The 19,640-nt window shown below is 37.6% G+C and overlaps 1 protein-coding gene and 1 non-coding gene across 2 annotated transcripts; both read left to right on the top strand.

Moving 5' to 3' along the window:
• Positions 1 to 260: 260 nt before the first annotated feature.
• LOC133827806 (small nucleolar RNA R71) lies at positions 261 to 367 on the top strand. Its single transcript, XR_009890456.1, has one exon. It is a non-coding gene; the product is annotated as a small nucleolar RNA R71 (small nucleolar RNA).
• A 7,597-nt stretch (positions 368 to 7,964) lies between these two features.
• On the top strand, positions 7,965 to 9,590 carry LOC133823917 (uncharacterized protein At3g28850). The gene has a single exon (XM_062256770.1). The coding sequence runs from the start codon at positions 8,085 to 8,087 to the stop codon at positions 9,294 to 9,296; it is 1,212 nt and encodes a 403-aa protein (XP_062112754.1). The 5' UTR covers positions 7,965 to 8,084; the 3' UTR covers positions 9,297 to 9,590.
• Positions 9,591 to 19,640: the final 10,050 nt, after the last annotated feature.

Raw genomic sequence — 19,640 nt, 5'->3', positions numbered from 1 at the left:
GTTGCAACTGCTTGGTCAAAGAGGCTACTTGCGCTGTTAAAGCAGTAATCGCATCTAGCTCATGCACCCCAGCTACCTTTCTAACTCCTGATGATCTTTCCTCTGACCACTGATGGTTGTTTGTAGCCATGTCCTCCAGCAGCTCATAAGCACCAGCTGCACTCTTGCTCATAAAAGTACCACCTGCTGCAGCATCTATAATAGTTCTGGTTGTTGGACATAAACCATTGTAGAAATTCTGTACTAGCATCCACTGTTCAATGCCATGATGAGGACATCTTCTCAGGAGTTCCTTAAACCGTTCCCAAGCTTCATACAGTGACTCCCCGTCATTCTGGCAAAAGTTATTTATCTCTCCCCTCAGTTTAGCAGCCTTTGACGGAGGGAAGAATTTGGATAAAAATTTCTGAGCCAGATCTTGCCAAGTGACAATGGAGTTTGGCTGCAGAGAATTCAGCCAACTTTTAGCTCTGTCCCTTAGAGAAAATGGGAAGAGCCTAAGCTTGATTGCGTCATCACTCACCCCATTATATTTGAAGGTTCCACACAACTCCAGGAAGTTGGACAAATGGGTGTGAGGATCTTCAGAGGGCAACCCATTGAATTGCATAGAGGACTGCACCATTTGTAAAATAGCAGGCTTGATTTCGAAGTTGTTGGCCTCTACAGCTGGTGGGCGTATACTATTTTGTACTCCCGTCAGAGTGGGTAGCACATAATCTCTCAGACTCCTCTCAGCGTTGGTCTGAGCCTGAACCCCTTGGACAACTCCTGGATTTATACCATTCCTGCCATCCCCATCATTCTGTGCCATCTTCACAGAATTCTGGGTCTCTCTCTTATTCTTTCTGATTTGATTGCAAGACTTTTCGATCTCGGGATTCAGAGGAACAAGTGTGGCTTTTCCTTTTCTGCCACGCATATACCAAAATTCACCTGAGATAGACAAATTAAGCAACTAAACAGATTAAAAACGAGAGAAATAAAAATCAAATTAGAATAAAAATTAATTAGACTGATATTGATAATTTTCAGTCCCCGGCAACGGCGCCAAAAACTTGTTGCGAAATTTATAGCTATGCAAGTGCACACAGTCGCAATTCGTAATAAAAATGGTAAAAACCGAGTATCGTCCTCAAGGACTAATTTATCAATTACCAATCAATTAATCCTTTAATTCTATTTGATGAAACAATTATCAGAGATTTTAAACTAAGAAAAATACTAACAAAGCGCAGTGAAGACTTAAACAAATTAACAAAGAAAACACAATTAGGACAATTATGATTCTCTATTTTTCCACCCTGTTATTTCCTAATGCAAGCATCTATATCTCATTTTCTCTATTCAAGAATAAGTTGCAACAACAATTCATAATCTGGTCAAGACTTATGAAATTCAATCTAAATGACAACTTCCTATATATCTATGGTAAGTTGAATCATGTAGAGGGCATTAGCCACACAACTCAGAAAATAAGCAAATAACCTAGATACTTTCGTTCTAAATTAAATTTGCATCCAAACAATCAAAGCATATCAAATTTCACTTTTCAGATTTCAATTTGATTCATAAAATAGCAATTAGAGGTGATCAATCAATAATCGCACAATTAACATAGATTGCAAGGAATTGAAAGAGATGAAGAAGAATAACAATTTTGCATTAAACCATAACAAGGGTTTCCAAAAGATTCACATAAAAGCCCTAAAAGAAAATTTAGCCTATGATATTCATTCTAGCACTAAGATAATTCAATTACAAACATGAAAATTGACAGAAAAAGATGATGAAAATTCAGGGATGAATCCTCCAATATGGTGTTCTTACTCCAACCGTCGTCGTCTCCTTTGTTAGTCTCTCTCAGTCACCTATATGACTCCCAAAAACCCTACTGAAAATTCCCTCTGGAAAAGACTGAATTGCCCATCAAAAATAACCAATTATGCCAGAAATCGCGACCCCAGCGCTATAGCGCTACCATTGTAGCGCTGTAGCGCTAAACTCAGAAACAAAACGGGGAAAAACTAGGCACCAGCGCTGTAGCGCTCTTTTGGTAGCGCTATAGCGCTAAAGTCAGGAACTATCTTCTTGAAAACTGCTTCCCAGCGCTGTAGCGCTGATGTTGTAGCGCTGTAGCGCTTAAGTCAGTGCTGAAGCTCTTCAAGAATTCTTCCTAGCGCTACAGCGCTCCCAAGGTAGCGCTGTAGCGCTACTTACAGAAACACCCAAAAGTCACAAATCCGTCTCAATTTCATTCCATTTTCGCTCCTTTTCAATATTTGCAACACTTAACGTCAATTACCCTGAAACAAGAACAAACGAGCATAAATCCGAAATAAAACAATCCTAACTAAAGAAAAATAACCTAAAAACTAGAACCATAAACGAGCCTAAAACTCGTTTATCAGGGAGACATCAGTCCGTAGATTTTGAGATAAACCTACTTAAGGCCACCATTCATCCAGTTAAGCTCTGAACATCTTTATGTTTTCAAGGTGAAGGCCTATCAATTAACGCTTTGATCTTGTCAAGATTAGCCTCTATACCCCAAGCATTCACTATGAATCCAAGAAACTTACCCGAGGATACTCCGAATGAGCATTTTTGTGGGTTGATTCTCATATTGTATTTTCGGAGTACAATAAAACATTCAGCGAGATCGTCTACATGGTTACTGTTATGTTTGGATTTGACTAACATATCATCCACATAAACTTCCATGTTATTCCCTATCTGCTCAGCGAACATCCTATTTACCAATCTTTGGTATGTGGCTCCAGCATTTTTGAGCCCCGAAAGACATTACGTTGTATCAGTACAAGCCCTTGTCGCTCACGAAGCTCTTATGTTCTTGGTCGGGCGCATGCATGGCTATCTGGTTATATCCATAATAAGCATCCATGAATGACATTATGTCGTGGCCTGCAGTGGCATCTACGAGCTGGTCGATTCGAGGCAAGGGAAAGCAATCCTTGGGGCATGCCTTGTTGAGGTCTGCATAGTCGATGTAGGTTCGCCATTTGCCGTTGGGCTTCGGGACCAGCATAGGGTTGGCTATCCAATCAGGATAAAAAGCATCTCAGATAAACCGATTTGCTTTTAACCTTTCGACCTCCTCTTTTAGGGCTTTCTTTCTATCGTCATCCAAGAGCCTCCTATTTTGTTGCTTCAGGGGGAAGCTCTTATCTATGTTGAGTACATGGCTCACAACACTTGGACTAATCCCTACCATATCCGAGTGCGACCATGCAAACACATCCTGGTTTTCTTTCAAAAAGCAAGTTAATTGCTATTTTGCTTTTTCGGAAAGATTTTTCCCTATTTTTACCACCCCCGTGGTATCTTTATCATCGAGCTTTACTTCTTCAAGCTCCTCCAATGGTTCGAGATCGACCTTTTCTTCAACCCTAGGATCAATCTCTTCTTCTATCTCGAAGATGGATCCGTCCTTCTCCTGAATAACTACAAGTGTTTGTGCACTTGTTTTGTTTTTTCCTCTCATGGAAATGCTATAGCATTCCCGTGTGGCGAGCTGGTTTCCCTTTAGCGTCCCGATGCCACTAGACGTTGGGAACTTGACTGCCAAATGCCTAACAGACGACACTGCTCCTAGCCCAATCAGGGCCGGTCTCCTGAGCAATACGTTGTAGGCCGACGGGGTGTCCACCACCACGAACTCCATCATTTTGGTTACCGAGACTGGTTAGTCTGCCAAGGTTACAGGGAGCTCGATGGATCCCATACAAGTAATCCCTTCCCCTGAAAATTCATACAATGTTGCTGCACAGGCTTTCAAATCTTGAAGCACGAGTCCCATATTTTCTAGAGTGGCCTTATAAAGGATATTAACAGAGCTCTTGTTATCTATCAGGAATCTGCGCACCCTTTTGTTCGCGAGCTGAAGTGTGATGACCAGGGGATCGTTATGGGGAAACTGGACATGCGAGGCATCATCTTCTGTAAAAGTAATGGGTTGAGATTCAACCCTTTGTTGCTTTGGAGCTCGTGGTTCAGGTTCGTAGGGAGAACCATCCCCAGTCTTGAGCTCGTTTACATATCTCTTTTGGGCATTTCTGTCCGATCCGACAAGGTGCAATCCCCCAGAGATGGTTACCACATCCTCCCTTGCTCAAGAATTGTTATTCTGCGGGGCAGGTTGTGCAGACGCTGCCCTCTACCCAGACGATGCTTGATTAGTATTCCAGTTTCTTATATATTGTCTAAAATATCCACTCAAGATCAAGCCTTCAATCTTGTGTTTTAGTTGTCGACACTCATCAGTGGTATGTCTGTCGTCCCTGTGGAATCTGCAGTACTTGTCAGAGTCTCTCTTTGCCTTCTGGTTACACGTTGGGTCAGGTCGTCTGAATGGGACCTAATTCTCATTTGCGAGGAAGATATTCTCACGAGTCTCATTGAGCTCGGTGTAAACGGTATAAACGGAGAAATACTTGTCTCCCTTATTCTTTTTCCCTCATTTGCCTCAGAGTTATTCCCTTCATTTTTCTTCCTTTTTGAAGGGTTATCTCTTGAGGGTTGTGATGTCGATGGGGTAGCCGAGGTCGAGGCTGAGTTAACATTCGTCGTTGTAGTTATGGGTTGAGGGGTCAGTTTTAATATTGACCTCGCCTCTTCTACATTGACAAATCTACGGGCCCTTTTATTGAACTCGGTTATTGTCCTTATCGATTTTCTCTGCATATCATCCCAAAGGGGACTCCCTGGTAATATACCAGCTCATACAACCATAAGGTGACCACTGTCGTCGACATTGCGGGCTCGTGCCACCTCTATGTTAAACCTTGCGAGGTAACTTTTCAACGATTCTCCCGACTGCTGTTTGACATTGGTTAAGGTCGAGGCTTCAGGCCTGACGCCTACCATGGCCTTGAACTGATTTTTGAATTCCTTTGCTAACTGATCCCAAGAAGAGATCGAATGTCTTCTAAATTTTTCGAAACAGTTTTTTCCTGGTCCTATCATAGTGGTTGGAAATACCATACACCTGAGCTCGTAACCAACGTTGCTGGCTCACATGATGGTATTGAATGTGCTCAGGTGGCTATATGGGTTTGAGTTCCCATCAAAGGGATCTACGTGGGGTATCTTTAATCCATGAGGGAATGGCATATTGGAAATATGTGGAGCGAAAGGCTCGAGCTCCTCATCGGAGTCGCCAACCTTGTCTATGTTCCTTTCATCTTGGAGGAGCCTGAATGCTCTTTCGAGCTGGTTAACTCTCTCCTGGACCAAGTCCACTGGAGGCTGAGCTTGTGCTTGGGGGAGCTAGTTATTGTTTATAAAAACTTCAGGTCCCTGTCCCAGCATAGGGTTATACTGATTCACATATTTCGGCTGTACAGGTTCTTTTTGGCTGTTCAAATGATCGCGTAAATCAGGGTTTGTGGGATTGGCCCCAGTTCTGGTTCAAATGATCAGGATTATTGCCATAATTCCCAGTATTCCTGGGTTCAATATCTTATACGCTTACAAACCTAGTGAGGTCTAAGCTCCCACTCATAAAACTAACATGTCTTTCTGGTTGATGGGATCGGTGGTTACGAGGTGGATCTTCCATTGGCCTTCTTGCTCCAGTTGTTTGCGATCATGACATGTGGCCTCCTGCTGGTTGGGCAGCCCTATGTCCTCAAGCCGCCTCTCTCTTGCCCCCATGTCTAGGTCAGGTTCGGTGGCTCTCATCTCGGCTGCCACTGCGTGATGGCTTTTGTGGTGTAGGTTCCCCTGCCTGGTTCCTATGAGGAGCTGGCTGGGGTGCCTCTCAGAGTGGTGAATGGTGTCTTATAGGAGATGGCGGATGCCTTATAAGCGATGGTGGTGGCCTCCGATTGTTGGGCCTAGAAGACCCAGAATTGGCCCGGATAGGTTCCGGGTTGTTCCTGACAAATTTAGGGTTAAAGCTCCGAGTTGTTGGATGAGCTTGGTTATTCCCTGTTCCTGGAGTTACCTCCACAATCGGGTTGTCAGTAGTATTGGTTTTAGTATTCCTTCTAGGGCGTTCATCGCCAGTGTTTGCCCTGGGCCTTGGTTGAGCCTACTGAGCCCCTTGTCCTGCCCTCCTAGCGGTCGTGCTCCCACGGGGACATCCTCTGGGCCTTCAGGGTGGTGCCTGGACCTCAGCGACTTGTCTGGCCAATTCTTCATTGCGCCTTGTGGCCCCTACCAATTGTTGGTGCAGTTGGAGATTCTCCAGTTCAACAATGGGGATATACCTCTCAGGAATATAGTAGAGGTCCTCGTCAGGCCTGGGAGCAGGCGGTCCCTGGGAGTCAGAAGATGCACTCCCCTCGTTTGGGTCGTGGTCTGTCATTGGTTGTTTCCCAGGTCTCTGTGGGTAATCTTTAGTGTGAGGAGTTTGCTCCTCAGGTATTTGGGGCAATGGTCGCCCACTAGCACATGGATTGTTCGCGGTGGCCATTGGTAATTCAGGAGGTTTTTGACTAAAAAATCCAAAGATTTGCTTAATGCTCTCAATGAAAGCACCAAACTGTTGACGCCGTTTTTCGTCAACTTAAATCAAAAAAGCACTAAATAATGATTTAAGAAATAAGGAAAGAACAGTAGGATTTTTACGTGGTTCAACAGTTAAAATTTGCCTAGTTTACGAGTCGATATTATTGATTCGTGACACTCTCTCAAAGCTTTTTCAAAGCAATTCAACAGAGTATTCTCAGTACAATTTTGTGCGTCCCTACATATGAAATTCCCCAGGCTATTTATAGACCTGGTTGACAGAATATTTTCCCCTTATTTCAGGAAGTTACAATTCAAATTTGAAATAAATACAAATAAATGCATTAATTACATAATATCCCATGATAATTGGAATTTAATATCGAATAACAACAAATCCCTAAGGAATAAGGATCTCCTAACAGTTGTCGTGTGCAAAACGCGTTGCTGACCTCAAACGCAAGTTTTTCACGCTATCGACCAACACTTCGAGCTCGTTATTCTAGGCAACCTCCTCTTTAGCCAGTGATCTCATCGAGCTCAATCTTCGGAGACCAACGTCTTCGAGCTTACAACTAAGGAATAACACCCATATGCATCGAAGAAGATTCATTCTTTCGAGCTTGATGCTTAAGCTCGAGCCTTCTGAACTTGTGCTTGATCGCCAACAATAACAAGTCAGGAATCATGCAAATTTATAGAAGTGTCCAGCCACTGCTTGTTATTTTCGAGCTTACGCTTTACGAGCCTATATCTTGAGGCTCATTTATGATGGTGTCAAAATTTGGGTGTAACAATTTTCTAATGTTTTAAGTTTATAATAATGTTTTATTGTACTTTGTTAGATGTTTCTTCAATTAATTTCAATGTTAATCTTCATTTTCTTATAAGTATAAATATTAACTAAAAAGTTAAAAATTATACAAAAATTTAATTAAAATGTAATTAAAAAAATTAATAACACTTTTATACACAATTTAACCCACTCAAAATAAATTCACACGAAATAAACCCATTTCTAAACTTTATTAACATAAATGATAATATATTTAAATATTATAAATATAATATAATAATATATATATATATATATAAAAAAAAATATAGAGATGTCGTAGCTACAATACCGTATATATGCAGTGTATTGTATGTAACTACCATATGCAAAATTAATGATGCTCGGTCGGAAAAAAAATTTGGACTGCATCAACAAATATGGCCTTACTAAAAGTGTCCCCAATAATATTTCCTAAACGAAAGCAATAGAGAAAATAAATAGTGACACTGAGGGTGTAAACGAAGAAAAATATTTTAATGGATGGGTCATGTGCAAAATAACAAAAGATATGAGGCAGATACTAATGTAATAAGTGAAGACTTGAGGGGTTCGTACAAAAATTCTTCACAACGAATTAATAACCCCCGATTCGAATTATCGGACCGTTGGGGCCCGTTGAAGGAACAAGGTAACCGTTAAACATTCAAAAAAAGTAAAAACTTCCCCAATGTTGTCTGCTTTTTAGGCCATTTCTCTTCAAATCCCAATCTCAACTCCCGATAACCGAAACAAAAATACACAGAGAAGAAGAAGAAGTAGACCCAACTCATCAATGGGTTGCGTTTCATCCAAGCTCTTCAAGAAAGAGCTTAAGCGAGATATCATACTCAACAATGGCGGCGACTACATGAACCATGTTGTTTCTCTGACTTCAAGCACTTATGGGGTTCTTAATCTTGACAATGGGAAGCAACCCATTAAAGACTCTGTTGTTACGGAGATTACTAAAAAAGTTCAGAGGTCGCCGACTCGAGAAAACAAGCCAGAGGTTATTAATGCTTGGGAGCTTATGGAAGATTTAGAAGAAGGAATGCCCATTTCGAATCAAGTCAAGAAGAGTCCAAAAACTCGTGCTATTCTTCTTCGTGGGTTCGCGGATATGGATCCGAAAAGTCCATTGAAGTTCTTGAATCAGATTGGTTCGCCGAGAAAGTCAAAGAGTGTCGGAGGAGGGGGAGGGAAAGAGAATAATAAAGGCGCCGTTGGTAGTGGTTATGTGGTTCGGTCAGATTACAGTCCCAGAGGGGTACTGAAAGTGAGAAATTCCAGTGAGAAATCTTCCAAGGCAGTGTTGAGTTTGAGTTTTCAGGCAAAAGGGTCTCCGAAAAGGGACAGCTTTAGTCCTTTGTTTGATCCAGATTTAGTAGCTTCTTACGAGAAAGAGTTGAATGTTGAAGGAGAGCAAATCAAGAGAATGGTGTCTCCATCGCCTAATAAAGCTCGGAGAAAAACGAGGACTTTGGAGAGTAGTACTACTAATCTACTACAATCTTTCACTAAGAATTGCCCGAAGGGGGGAGAGAATGCCGTGGTGATTTACACCACAACACTTAGGGGAATTAGGAAAACTTTCGAGGATTGCAACAAAGTGAGATCGATCATTGAGTCTCACCTCATACACGTGTTGGAACGCGACATATCCATGGATTCGGGGTTTAAGGAAGAACTTAGGAAGCTAATGGGAAAAACACAAGTGAAAGTTCCATTGGTTTTTGTCAAAGGTAGATTAATCGGGGGAGCTGAACAGGTTGTGAAGTTGGAGGAAGAAGGAAAGTTGGGTGCTTTGTTTGATGGGATACCGCAAAGTGCTTTAGGCGGCGGTTGTGAAGGTTGTGCTGGCTTTAGATTTGTCATGTGTATGGCTTGTAATGGGAGCTGTAAGGTTTTGGACGAGAAGCAGAAGCAGCAGCGGAGGAAGATTATGATGGTGAGATGTGTTGAGTGTAATGAGAATGGTTTGGTCCAATGCCCCATTTGTTGTTAATTCTTGATTTGGCTTGGAGTATTGGTTTTGGTCATCTTCTTTCCAAGTGATGAAGAATGTTTTTTATTTATTTAATGGGCAAAAATCCCATTTGGGAAATGGGGTTTCTAAAGTGGGTTTTAGGCCTCTTTCTCCTTAGTTATTATGATTTACACGTTTGCTGACATTTGTTGATGTTGTAGTGTTACTTGTAGTACTCATCATTTGATATGTAATCCTCTCTTTCTCTCTCCATGTATTTTGGAGGAATTATATATGAATGTGAATTTTCTATCCACATTACTTCTTATTTAATCTTTCTTTATTTGGAGTTGAATATATTATTTTAGAATGAGTTAACCTTAATCTTTACAAAGTTCAGAAGAATAATTATCCTATCCTATCACTCTAAGATGGCGGCGCGATATTGATCTAGTAGTTATTTACATTGAACCATTGAAAAGTCAACAAAACATACATTAGGCACCAATACGATGTTGACCCTAGAAAGGCACTACTAATTAGAAAGCTTTGGGCTATATTTTGTTTCCAACATTTATGTCCTTGGGAGCAATTTGAAGGATACATTCATATTAATGTATATATATATATATATTTTTTTTTTAACATCTCAAAAAAAAAAAAAAGTATATATATAGTGTCCCTCTTCCTTGAAAAAAAAAATACCGTTATGTTTATCAACTATAAAATATCTAGAAATTCTTTAGTAAATGCATGCAGAAATTAGTACACAAAATATTTATAATATTATATGATAATTTATGTTCTCAATTCAACTAAATCCTAAAAAAAGAATACAAGTAAAATTAGTTATTTTAATTTTTTTTATACATCACATTGTAGTATGTAATTAAAGTTACAGATACTTGAAAGTATTTTTTTAAATAAAATATAATTAGAATTAAAATTTATTTATTTATCTTTTAAGAAGATTTTGTTTTTGTTCCCTCTAAAACGATTTTTTTTAATGTTTACAGTATTACTTTGTATACAGTAAAATTCATAAAAAATTCATAAAAGTGATCTTTATAATATATAGACGTAGGATATTGTCCTCTTTCGTGACAAGTTGCATCATATTATATTAATAATACACATAATATTTATATATATATATACGTTATACTCAAATAATATAAACTTACAATATATATGTAATTATATCAATTATATGTAAAAATCTATAATTACATAATTTTATGTAAAAATTCGTATGTAAGTACAAAGTTACTTAAATATAACTATTGTAGAGACTACATCCAAAATAAATATATATAGTAATGGTTTGTGTAAAGTATATAGTTGACTAAAAAAATAACCAAAAAAAAAAGCAAAATTAAGAAATTATATAATATGAAAGAATATTAAACAAAGGGATTTTAGCATGGTTGTTCTTTGAATTTACTAAGATTAGCACAATAGTCATTGGATTTTTTTCTTAATAATTAAGGTTAAATTGTAACAAATTTTTTATTATGTTGTCCCTTGGAATTGTCGCATATTTTCTTACCGGCCTTTATTCCTACAAGTTAGTTAGACATGGCTCATGATAGGAATTCAACTTGAGTTCAACTCCCCTTGAACTTCTACTTTCCCTAAAATATGAATAGGATGCTTGGGAGGATCTCTTCAATTTGTTCCCCTCTAACTTGATTTGTGCCCATGCTTTGGTAAACACATTCTCCATTGTTCCCTTTATTAGTTCCTTTGTACAAATCAGAGACAACCAACAAACTTTTTCTAAACGTTGCTATAGCGGAGTCGAGGTTGCAAGCCATGATTGACACTTTCTCGACATTAAATAGTGCGATGTACCCCTTCAGCTACTTTCCTCTTCTCTGACGAATTCTATAGAGGTCATCTGAGAGCTTTTCCAACTTCCTACCACTTACGAATTGTTCTACAAAAATGTCAACTAATTGAGAAAAAGAGGAGAGATAAAGTTATTAGGTATATTTGTATACCATTGGAGGGTTGGCTCTACCAAGCTGAATTTGAACCTCTTACACATACAAGCCTCGCACAATTCGTAAGGGATCACGACAGTGATATCCTTTGTTTGTAGCTTGCAATGTGATCATTTGGATCCACCATTCCATCATTGATCTTCATCAATGGGAAGATGAGTTTCTTCGGCATCTCGATAAATGCTATCTCATATACAAGTGAAGAATCTGCAAAGCTACTGCGTAAGCTCTTCTTGATCGGTGAAATACTTTATAGAATCCTCTGAATCATTGCTTCCATGCCTTCAAGTTTGTGGACCCCAATTTCTTAATCATCTCCTAAAGTGTCAGTATGGCTTTCTTTCTTACAAGTGAAACAAGAGGAACCACACTAGTTGGTGTTACAATTGGAACAAGTGAGATTGAGGCCCTAGGGACTCCCTCTAGAGCACTCAACATAATGATGTCACCTGCTAGGATATGGGGAAATTGGTTGTTCGTCATCATAATGTCTACTAGTGGAAGGATAGTGTTCTAGCTCAATCTTTCCTGGTTTGATCCTTTGACTTAACTGGTCACAAATGTCGAGTGTTGTCCCGCAACTTGCCTAGCCACCTCCTAGAGTCACTATCGAGTGATGGCCTATGGCTTGACTGGCCAATCCTTCTAGAGTGGCATCGTAGGGCTACATCGGTGAGACTGGGACTTGAAACCTTGCTTGAGGATCGATTGGACTAGACTGAGAGGATTTCAGCATCTTCATCTTTAACTTGAGTGTAACTTTCTTTTAATCTGAAAGCAAAGGTTTCTTGTAGAAGTGCTTGGAGGCTTTTGTTGGTCTCCTTTGTTGTCCGTGTTTTTAGCATATGGCAACGTGGCATGAATCATCATGTCATTTAGCCTTCCTCGGAAGTTGGAGACTAATATGTGAATGTCATTCTTGTCAATCTCGAAAAAGATATTAAACTATTAATAAGCACCACCTCCCGAGAGCCTAGTCGGGAGGTGATCTTCTAAAGCTCCTCGAGCCTTGAGCAACATGCCAAAATACCAAGAGCCCTTCCTCCGGAGAAGGAGAGTAATTTCCAAGTGTCAACTAGGGGACACTTAGGACCACAGACACCTGTTTGACACCTAGTGGTGGCAGGGTTTGTGTTCTCGGTTTCGTACAAGCGGTAAAAAGGATGTCTCATGGCGCCGCCTGACATGGGAAAACGTCCAGCTACCATTCTAACAGTACCAAGAGGCATTTTTCCAATAAAGAAGCGGGCTTGATGTTGGGCAAACTTATACATGATTTTGTTTATTTTCATGTAAATCGTATATTAAACATATTAATCGAAGAAAACCTATAACATGTTTCTAAAATTGAATTCATACAGAGATAATGATAAGAACACTTACATTATTGTGCAGCGGAATGATTAAGTTCTTCCTTCAGTTTCTCTAACCCTTGAATCATTTCTGTCGCTAGGTATCACCAAGAAATTGATTCGATCTTCAAATTTCTTCACAGTCTTCCAAAGTATCATTGGAATCACCTAGACTAGAGTGGGCAATTCTCAACACATGAGATAGATATAGAGAGAAGAAGAGAAAAGAATATTGTGGCTTAGAAAATGACTTATGCTATTGAGAGAATCTAAAAACTAGAGCATCAAGAATAGATCTTCTAATTTTTTGTCATATAGTCTTTCTGTCATCTATTTAAACTCTCACTTAGCATTCCTTTTATAGGCTCAATTAGGTTATTTATTTTAATTAAAAAATCAATAAAATAATAGCCAATTATCAGCCCTAGGTCAAAATTCCCATGGGCCACAGGACCGTAAAATTTTCCTTTTAATTATAAGCCCGTTGGACTTAAAATCAAGGCTTGTATTATTTTCTATTGATTAATTAATTAAATAATTATTTAAATAATATATCAAATTAATTATTTATAATTTGAACATTGATTTAAACTTATTTAGTAATTTAGACACCAATTTATCTTAATTAAAAAATCTACCCGAATTTCTCTTTTCTTCACTAAATTACATAACTCTATGAAACTATCCAAAATTGACCTAGTCAACTTTAATAATTCTAATTGATAATTAAATCAATTAATTAAAACTATCTAGATGATTTTATCCAAGGTACCATTGGGACCATGGCCCTATGAAATCAAGCTCTAATAAGTTATCATAAATCTAACAAATAAATTTACTAACTGATTAATTCCTCATGACTCCACTAAAGACTCGGAATTGCACTCTTGAATTCATAGAATGCTCTATAACAAATATAGATACGTTATTAATTATCCATTGTTACAATCATAGTTGTCACCCAATCCTCTATAGACGGTCTACAATGAGATGGGACTAAAATACCGTTTTACCCCTCATTGTATGTTATCCTTAAAACACTCAGTTCCTTGTAAATGATATTTCAGTAAACTATATTACTTACTGAAATGAGATCTCTATCATTTAGCACCTTGAACCAAACTAAAAGGAAACCATTGTTTCACTTCTTCATCAGAAGTTGTAGATGTCCATATCAATAATTAACACTCTCACTCAATTATACTACCGAGTTCCCAAGATGTAAGTATGGGCTAGTCCGTAAGGTAAGCTGGTAACGAACAAGTCAAAGAACTCAAATAATACAATCAGTTAGAATACTAAGCACTCAGAATTGAGATTGAATTGACCTATGGTCAACTATATGATATGTCTAGAATAGATAATAACAGTATGTTTGCTTATCCTATCTACTGTCAATATCGGTCCAGTCTGATGTAACAAATACATCCAATCTTATCTACTTTGCTAATGTTCTAGAAAGAACATAACACTGCGATGTGTAAGTAGATCATATCGTAAATTGGCAAGTCATTGTAAATCATGTGCATTGACTAATCTTAGGACTAACTTATTTTGAACATATAATCATATTTATATTCCACTGTGATTACGTTACTATAAATAAGATTAACTATATACTCGGGATTTAATAAAAGTTTATATTAAATAAATAATCATGAAAATAAAACATGTGAGCAAAGTGATTGACCAAGTCAAAAAATGATTTCTATTTTTTTATTGATAATAAAATGAGATTACAAAGAACTTGAGTTTTAATTAGGGCATAAAACCCCAACAATCTCCCACTTGCACTAATTTAAACTAATGCCTTGATTCTACTAATCTCATTTCCTTGATATGCTTATCAAATGTAGCTTTTGGTAGTGTCATTGTAAACAAGTCTGCAAGATTGTCTTTAGATGCAATCTTCATAACCTTCACATCTTCCCTGGCCACAAATTTTCGAATTATGTGATACTTCCTTTCTATATGCTTGCTCCTCTTGTGACTTCGAGGTTCTTTTGAGTTGGCTATCGCTCCTATTTTGTCACAAAACAATACAAGCAGTTTATCCATATTTGGAATAACACCAAGATCTGAATAAATCTTCTTTAGCCAGACTATTTCCTTAGCTTCTTCAGATGCAACTATGTACTCAGCCTCCATGGTGGAATCTGAGATTGCAGACTGCATTACTCTTCTCCATATCACAACTCGACCCCCAAGAGTAAACATCATTCCAGAAATAGACTTCCTATCATCGACATAAGTCTGAAAATCTGAATCGGTGTAGCCTACAGGGTTTAGAACACCACCTTTGTAGACTAACATATAATCCCTAGTCCGCCTTAAATACTTTTGAATATGCTTAACTGCTATCCAATGTGTCGATCCTGGGTTTGATTGATACCTGCTCACTACTCCCACTGCATAGCAGATATCTAGTCTAGTACACAACATGGCATACATCAGACTTCCAACTACAGATGCGTAAGGAACTTTTCTCATTGCATCTTCCTCTTCAGGAGTCTAGGGAGACTGCTTCTTTGAAAGATGAATTCCATGGCGAGATGATAGACGTCCTTTCTTGGAATTTTTCATTGAGAAACGTTCAAGCACTTTATCAATGTAAGCTGCTTGAGATAGAGCTAAGAGTTTGTTCTTTCTATCCCTAATGATCTGGTACCTAGAACATAACTTGCCTCACCCAAATCCTCTGGAATTGAGTGCTCAGCCAATTCTTCACATTTGATAATTTCTTAACATTGTTTCCAATGAGTAAGATATCATCTAAATAAAGAACCAGGAATACCACTATTTGATTTGCCTTCAGTTTGTAAACACAAGGCTCCTCAATATTTTGTTCAAAACCATACGTTTTTATTATTTCATTAAACCTAAGATTCCAAGAATGAGAAGCTTGCTTGAGTCCATAAATGGACCTATTTCACCTGCAAAATTTTCCTTTTTGTCCAACTACTTTAAATCCTTCTAGCTGATCCATATAAATGACTTCGTTAAGCTTCCCATTAAGAAAAGTTGCCTTGATGTCCATTTGCCAGATTTCATAGTCGAGAGCGGCTGATATGGATAGGAGGATGCGAATGGACTTGAGCATGGCTACCGGACTAAAAGTTTCCTCATAGTCCACACCTTTTCTTTGGGTATAACCCTTTGCCACTAATTGAGCTTTATAAGTTTCGATATTTCCATCAACAATTCATTTCTTCTTGTAGATCCACTTGCACCCAATGGCCCTAAAGTCACTAGGTGCTTCCACAAGATCCCAGACAGAATTTGAGTACATGGGCACCATTTCATATTTCATGGCTTCGAGCCATAGTTCCTTTTCAAGGCTAGCCATTGCATGTTTGAAAGACAACGGATCATCATCACCAATGTCACCAACAACCATATTGGTTTCACCATCCAAACCATAGCGAACTGGGTTCCTAGAATCCTTCCCACTACGACTAGGCTCCGTGACTGTTTGCTTAGGAACAATGGTATTTCTTCATTTAAATTGACTTGCGTCGGTTAATTATGATGTGTGGGAATTTCACCATCAGCTTTTGTTGATGACGATGGAACATTGGTTGGAGTCAACTCTTCAACCATCTCCTCTAAAACTAATTTGCTGTGCGGTTTGAAGTTTTGGACATAGTCATTTTCCAGAAAAGTAGCATTCGTAGAAGTAAACACTTTCTTTTCTGAAAGACTATAGAAAGTCCACCTCATGTACCTTTAGGATAGCCAACAAACATGCAAACTTCAGTTCGCGGTTCTAGCTTTCCCTCCTTTTACCTCAGAACGTGGGCGGGACACCCCTAGATTCTATAATGGCGTGAACTAGGTTCACGACCATTCCAACGTTCTAAAGGTGTTTTGGGTATTGATTTGGATGGCACGACATTGAGAATGTCATTCGTGGTTTCAATTGCATGTCCCCAGAAAGAAGTTGGTAGAGTTGAGTAACTAAGCATGCATCTAACCATTTTCAATAAAGTTCGGTTCTGGCGTTCCACTACACCATTTTGTTGCGGAGTACCCAAGCAGTAAGTTGCGATAAAATCCCAAGTTCAGTTAAATGATCTTGGAACTGCATATCCAAATATTATCCACCCCTATCAGATCGCAAGATCTTTAACATTTTACCTAATTGGTTCTGAGCCATCGCTAGGAATTCCTAGAACTTTGAAAATGTTTCTGATTTCCTATGCATTGGGTAAAGACATGAGTATCTAGAGTAATCTTCAATGAAAGTGATGAAATACTCAAAACCACCTCTGACTTGTACATTCAAAGGTCCACAAACATCTGAATGAACAAGTCCAAGTGGTTCCTTGGCCCTATCACCCTTTGTAGAGAATGGACGCTTGGTCAGTTTGCCTTCTAGACAAGGTTCACAGACAGGTAATTTACCTAAGGTGAGTTCCTTCTAAATCACGTCCTTTGTTAGTCTTTGAATTCTATCATAGCCAATGTGACCTAGTTTCAAATGCCATAAATACGTCATGTCATCGTTATCGGTCTTTTGACGCTTATTGGCCCTAGGTTTTGGTACTTTGAATAAATCATTGTTAAGAGCGAGGGGTTCGTTAGGTCGTAGAATATAAATCTCGTTTTCCAAACACGCAATACACAATTGTGAACCATTGAAAGAAATAGATATATTAGAGCTTTTGAAAGTCATAACAAATTGTTCTAATTGCAACATGGAAACTGAAAATAAGTTTCTACTAAAATCCGGAATAAAAAATACATCTTTCAAAATTAAAATTTATTTATGAACTTCAAGCGAGCTTTTCCTCTAGCTTAGACCGCAATGAACGCTCCATTCCCAACTCTAAGCTTTAAGCCACCTTCGTCCACTTCCTCCCACGATTCAAGAAGTTGTAAAGAGTTACAAACATGGTTAGTAGATCCAGAATCAATAATCCAAACAGAATTATTATTCTCTAAAACACATGTTTCTAAGATATATGAACCATAATCATTACCTTTGTTTTTCGCTGCAAGAAACTTGGGGCAATCTTGTTTCCAATGTCTCTTCTCTTTGCAGTGAAAGCACCTACCTTTACCTTTCTTATTTTTCTTGTTCTTCCCCTTAGGCATCTGTGCATTTGGTTGTGCACTCCTCTTTGCAGCCTTGGGGTTGTTGTTTTTTTTAGGGTTTTATGCCCTAATTAAAACTCAATTTATTTGTAATCTCATTTATTATCAATAAAAGAATATAAATCATTTTTTGACTTGGTCAATCACTTTGCTCATATGTTTTATTTTCATGATTATTTTTTTAATATAAAATTCTATTAAATCCTGAGCATATAGCTAATTGTTTTTATTGTGATGTAATCACAGTGGAATATAAATATGATTATATGATCAAAATAAGTTAGTCATAAGATTAGTCAGTGCACAGGATTTACATTGACTCGCCAATCTACGATATGTTCTACTTACACATCACAGTGTTATGTTCTTTCCAGAACATTAGCAAAGTAGATAAGATCAGATGTATTTGTTACATCGGGCTGGACCGATATTGACAGTAGATAGGATAAGTAAACATACTGTTATTATCTATTCTAGTCATATCATATAGTTGACCATAGGTTAATTCAATCTCAATTCTGAGTGGTTAGTATTCTAACTGATTGTATTATTTGAGTTCTTTGACTTGTTCGTTACCAGCTTACCCTACGGAATAGCCCATACTTACATCTTGGGAACTCAGTAGTATAAATGAGTGGGAGTGTTAATCATATATATGAACAACTATAACTTCCGATGAAGAAGTGAAACGATGGTTTCCTTTTAGTTTGGTTCAAGGTGCTAAATGATAGAGATCTCATTTCAGTAAGTAATATAGTTTACTGAAATATTATTTACAAGGAACTACATTTTTTAAGGATATAATTCAATGAGGGGTAAAACGGTATTTTAGTCCCATCTCATTGTAGACCGTCTATAGAGGATTGAGTGACAATTATAGTTGTAACAATGAATAATTAATAATGTATCTATATTTTTTATAGAGTGTTCTACGAATTCAATAGTGCAATTTCGAGTCTTTAGTGGAGTCATGAGGAATTAATAAGTTAGTAAATTTATTTGTTAGATTTATTATAACTTATTGGAGCTTGATTTCATAGGGCCATGGTCCCCATGGTACCTTAGATAAAATCATCTAGATAGTCTCAATTAGTTGATTTAATTATCAATCAGAATTATTAAAGTTGACTAGGTCAAGTTTGGATAGTTTCATAGAGTTATGTAATTTAGAGAAGAAAAGAGAAATTCGGGCAGATTTATTAATAAAGACAAATTGGTGTCTAAATTACTAAATAAGTTTAAATCAATGTTAAAATTATAAATAATTAATTTGATAAAGTGTTTAAATAATTATTTAATTAATTAATCAATAGGAAATAATACAGGTCTTAATTTTAAATCCAATGAGCTTATAATTAAATAGGAAATTTCACGGGCCTGTGGCCCATGAGAATTTAGACCTAGGGCTGATAATTGACTATTATTTTATTGATTTTTTAATTAAAATAAGTAACCTAATTGAGCCTATAAATGGAATGCTAAGTGAGATTTGAAAATAGATGATAGAAAGACTATCTGACAGAAAATCAGAAGATCTATTCTTGATTCTCTAGTTTTTAGATTCTCTCTACAGCATAAGTCATTTTCTAAGCCTCAATATTATTTTCTCTTCTTCTTCATGTATCTATCTCATGTATTGAGAATTGCTTACTCTAGTCTAGGTGATTCCAATGATACTTTGGAAGACTATGAAGAAATTTGAAAATCAGATCAATTTCTTGGTTATACCCTGCGACAAAAAGGATTCAATGGTTAGAGAAACTGAAGGAATGACTCAATCATTCCGCTGCACAATAATGTAAGTGTGATTATCATTATCTCTATATGAATTCAATTTTATAAATATGTTCTAGGTTTTCTTATATTAATATGTTTAATATACGATTTACATGAAAATAAACAAGATCATGTATAAGTTTTCCCAACAT

Source organism: Humulus lupulus, chromosome 3 (genome assembly GCF_963169125.1).
Source record: "Humulus lupulus chromosome 3, drHumLupu1.1, whole genome shotgun sequence".
Taxonomy (NCBI): Eukaryota; Viridiplantae; Streptophyta; class Magnoliopsida; order Rosales; family Cannabaceae; genus Humulus; species Humulus lupulus.
The sequence above is the reverse complement of the archived record's forward strand: the minus strand, read 5'-3'. Positions and strand labels throughout refer to the sequence as shown.

Excerpts from the sequence above, each read along its gene's own strand:
- LOC133823917 (XM_062256770.1), top strand. The coding sequence starts at position 8,085 with ATGGGTTGCGTTTCATCCAAGCTCTTCAAGAAAGAGCTTAAGCGAGAT.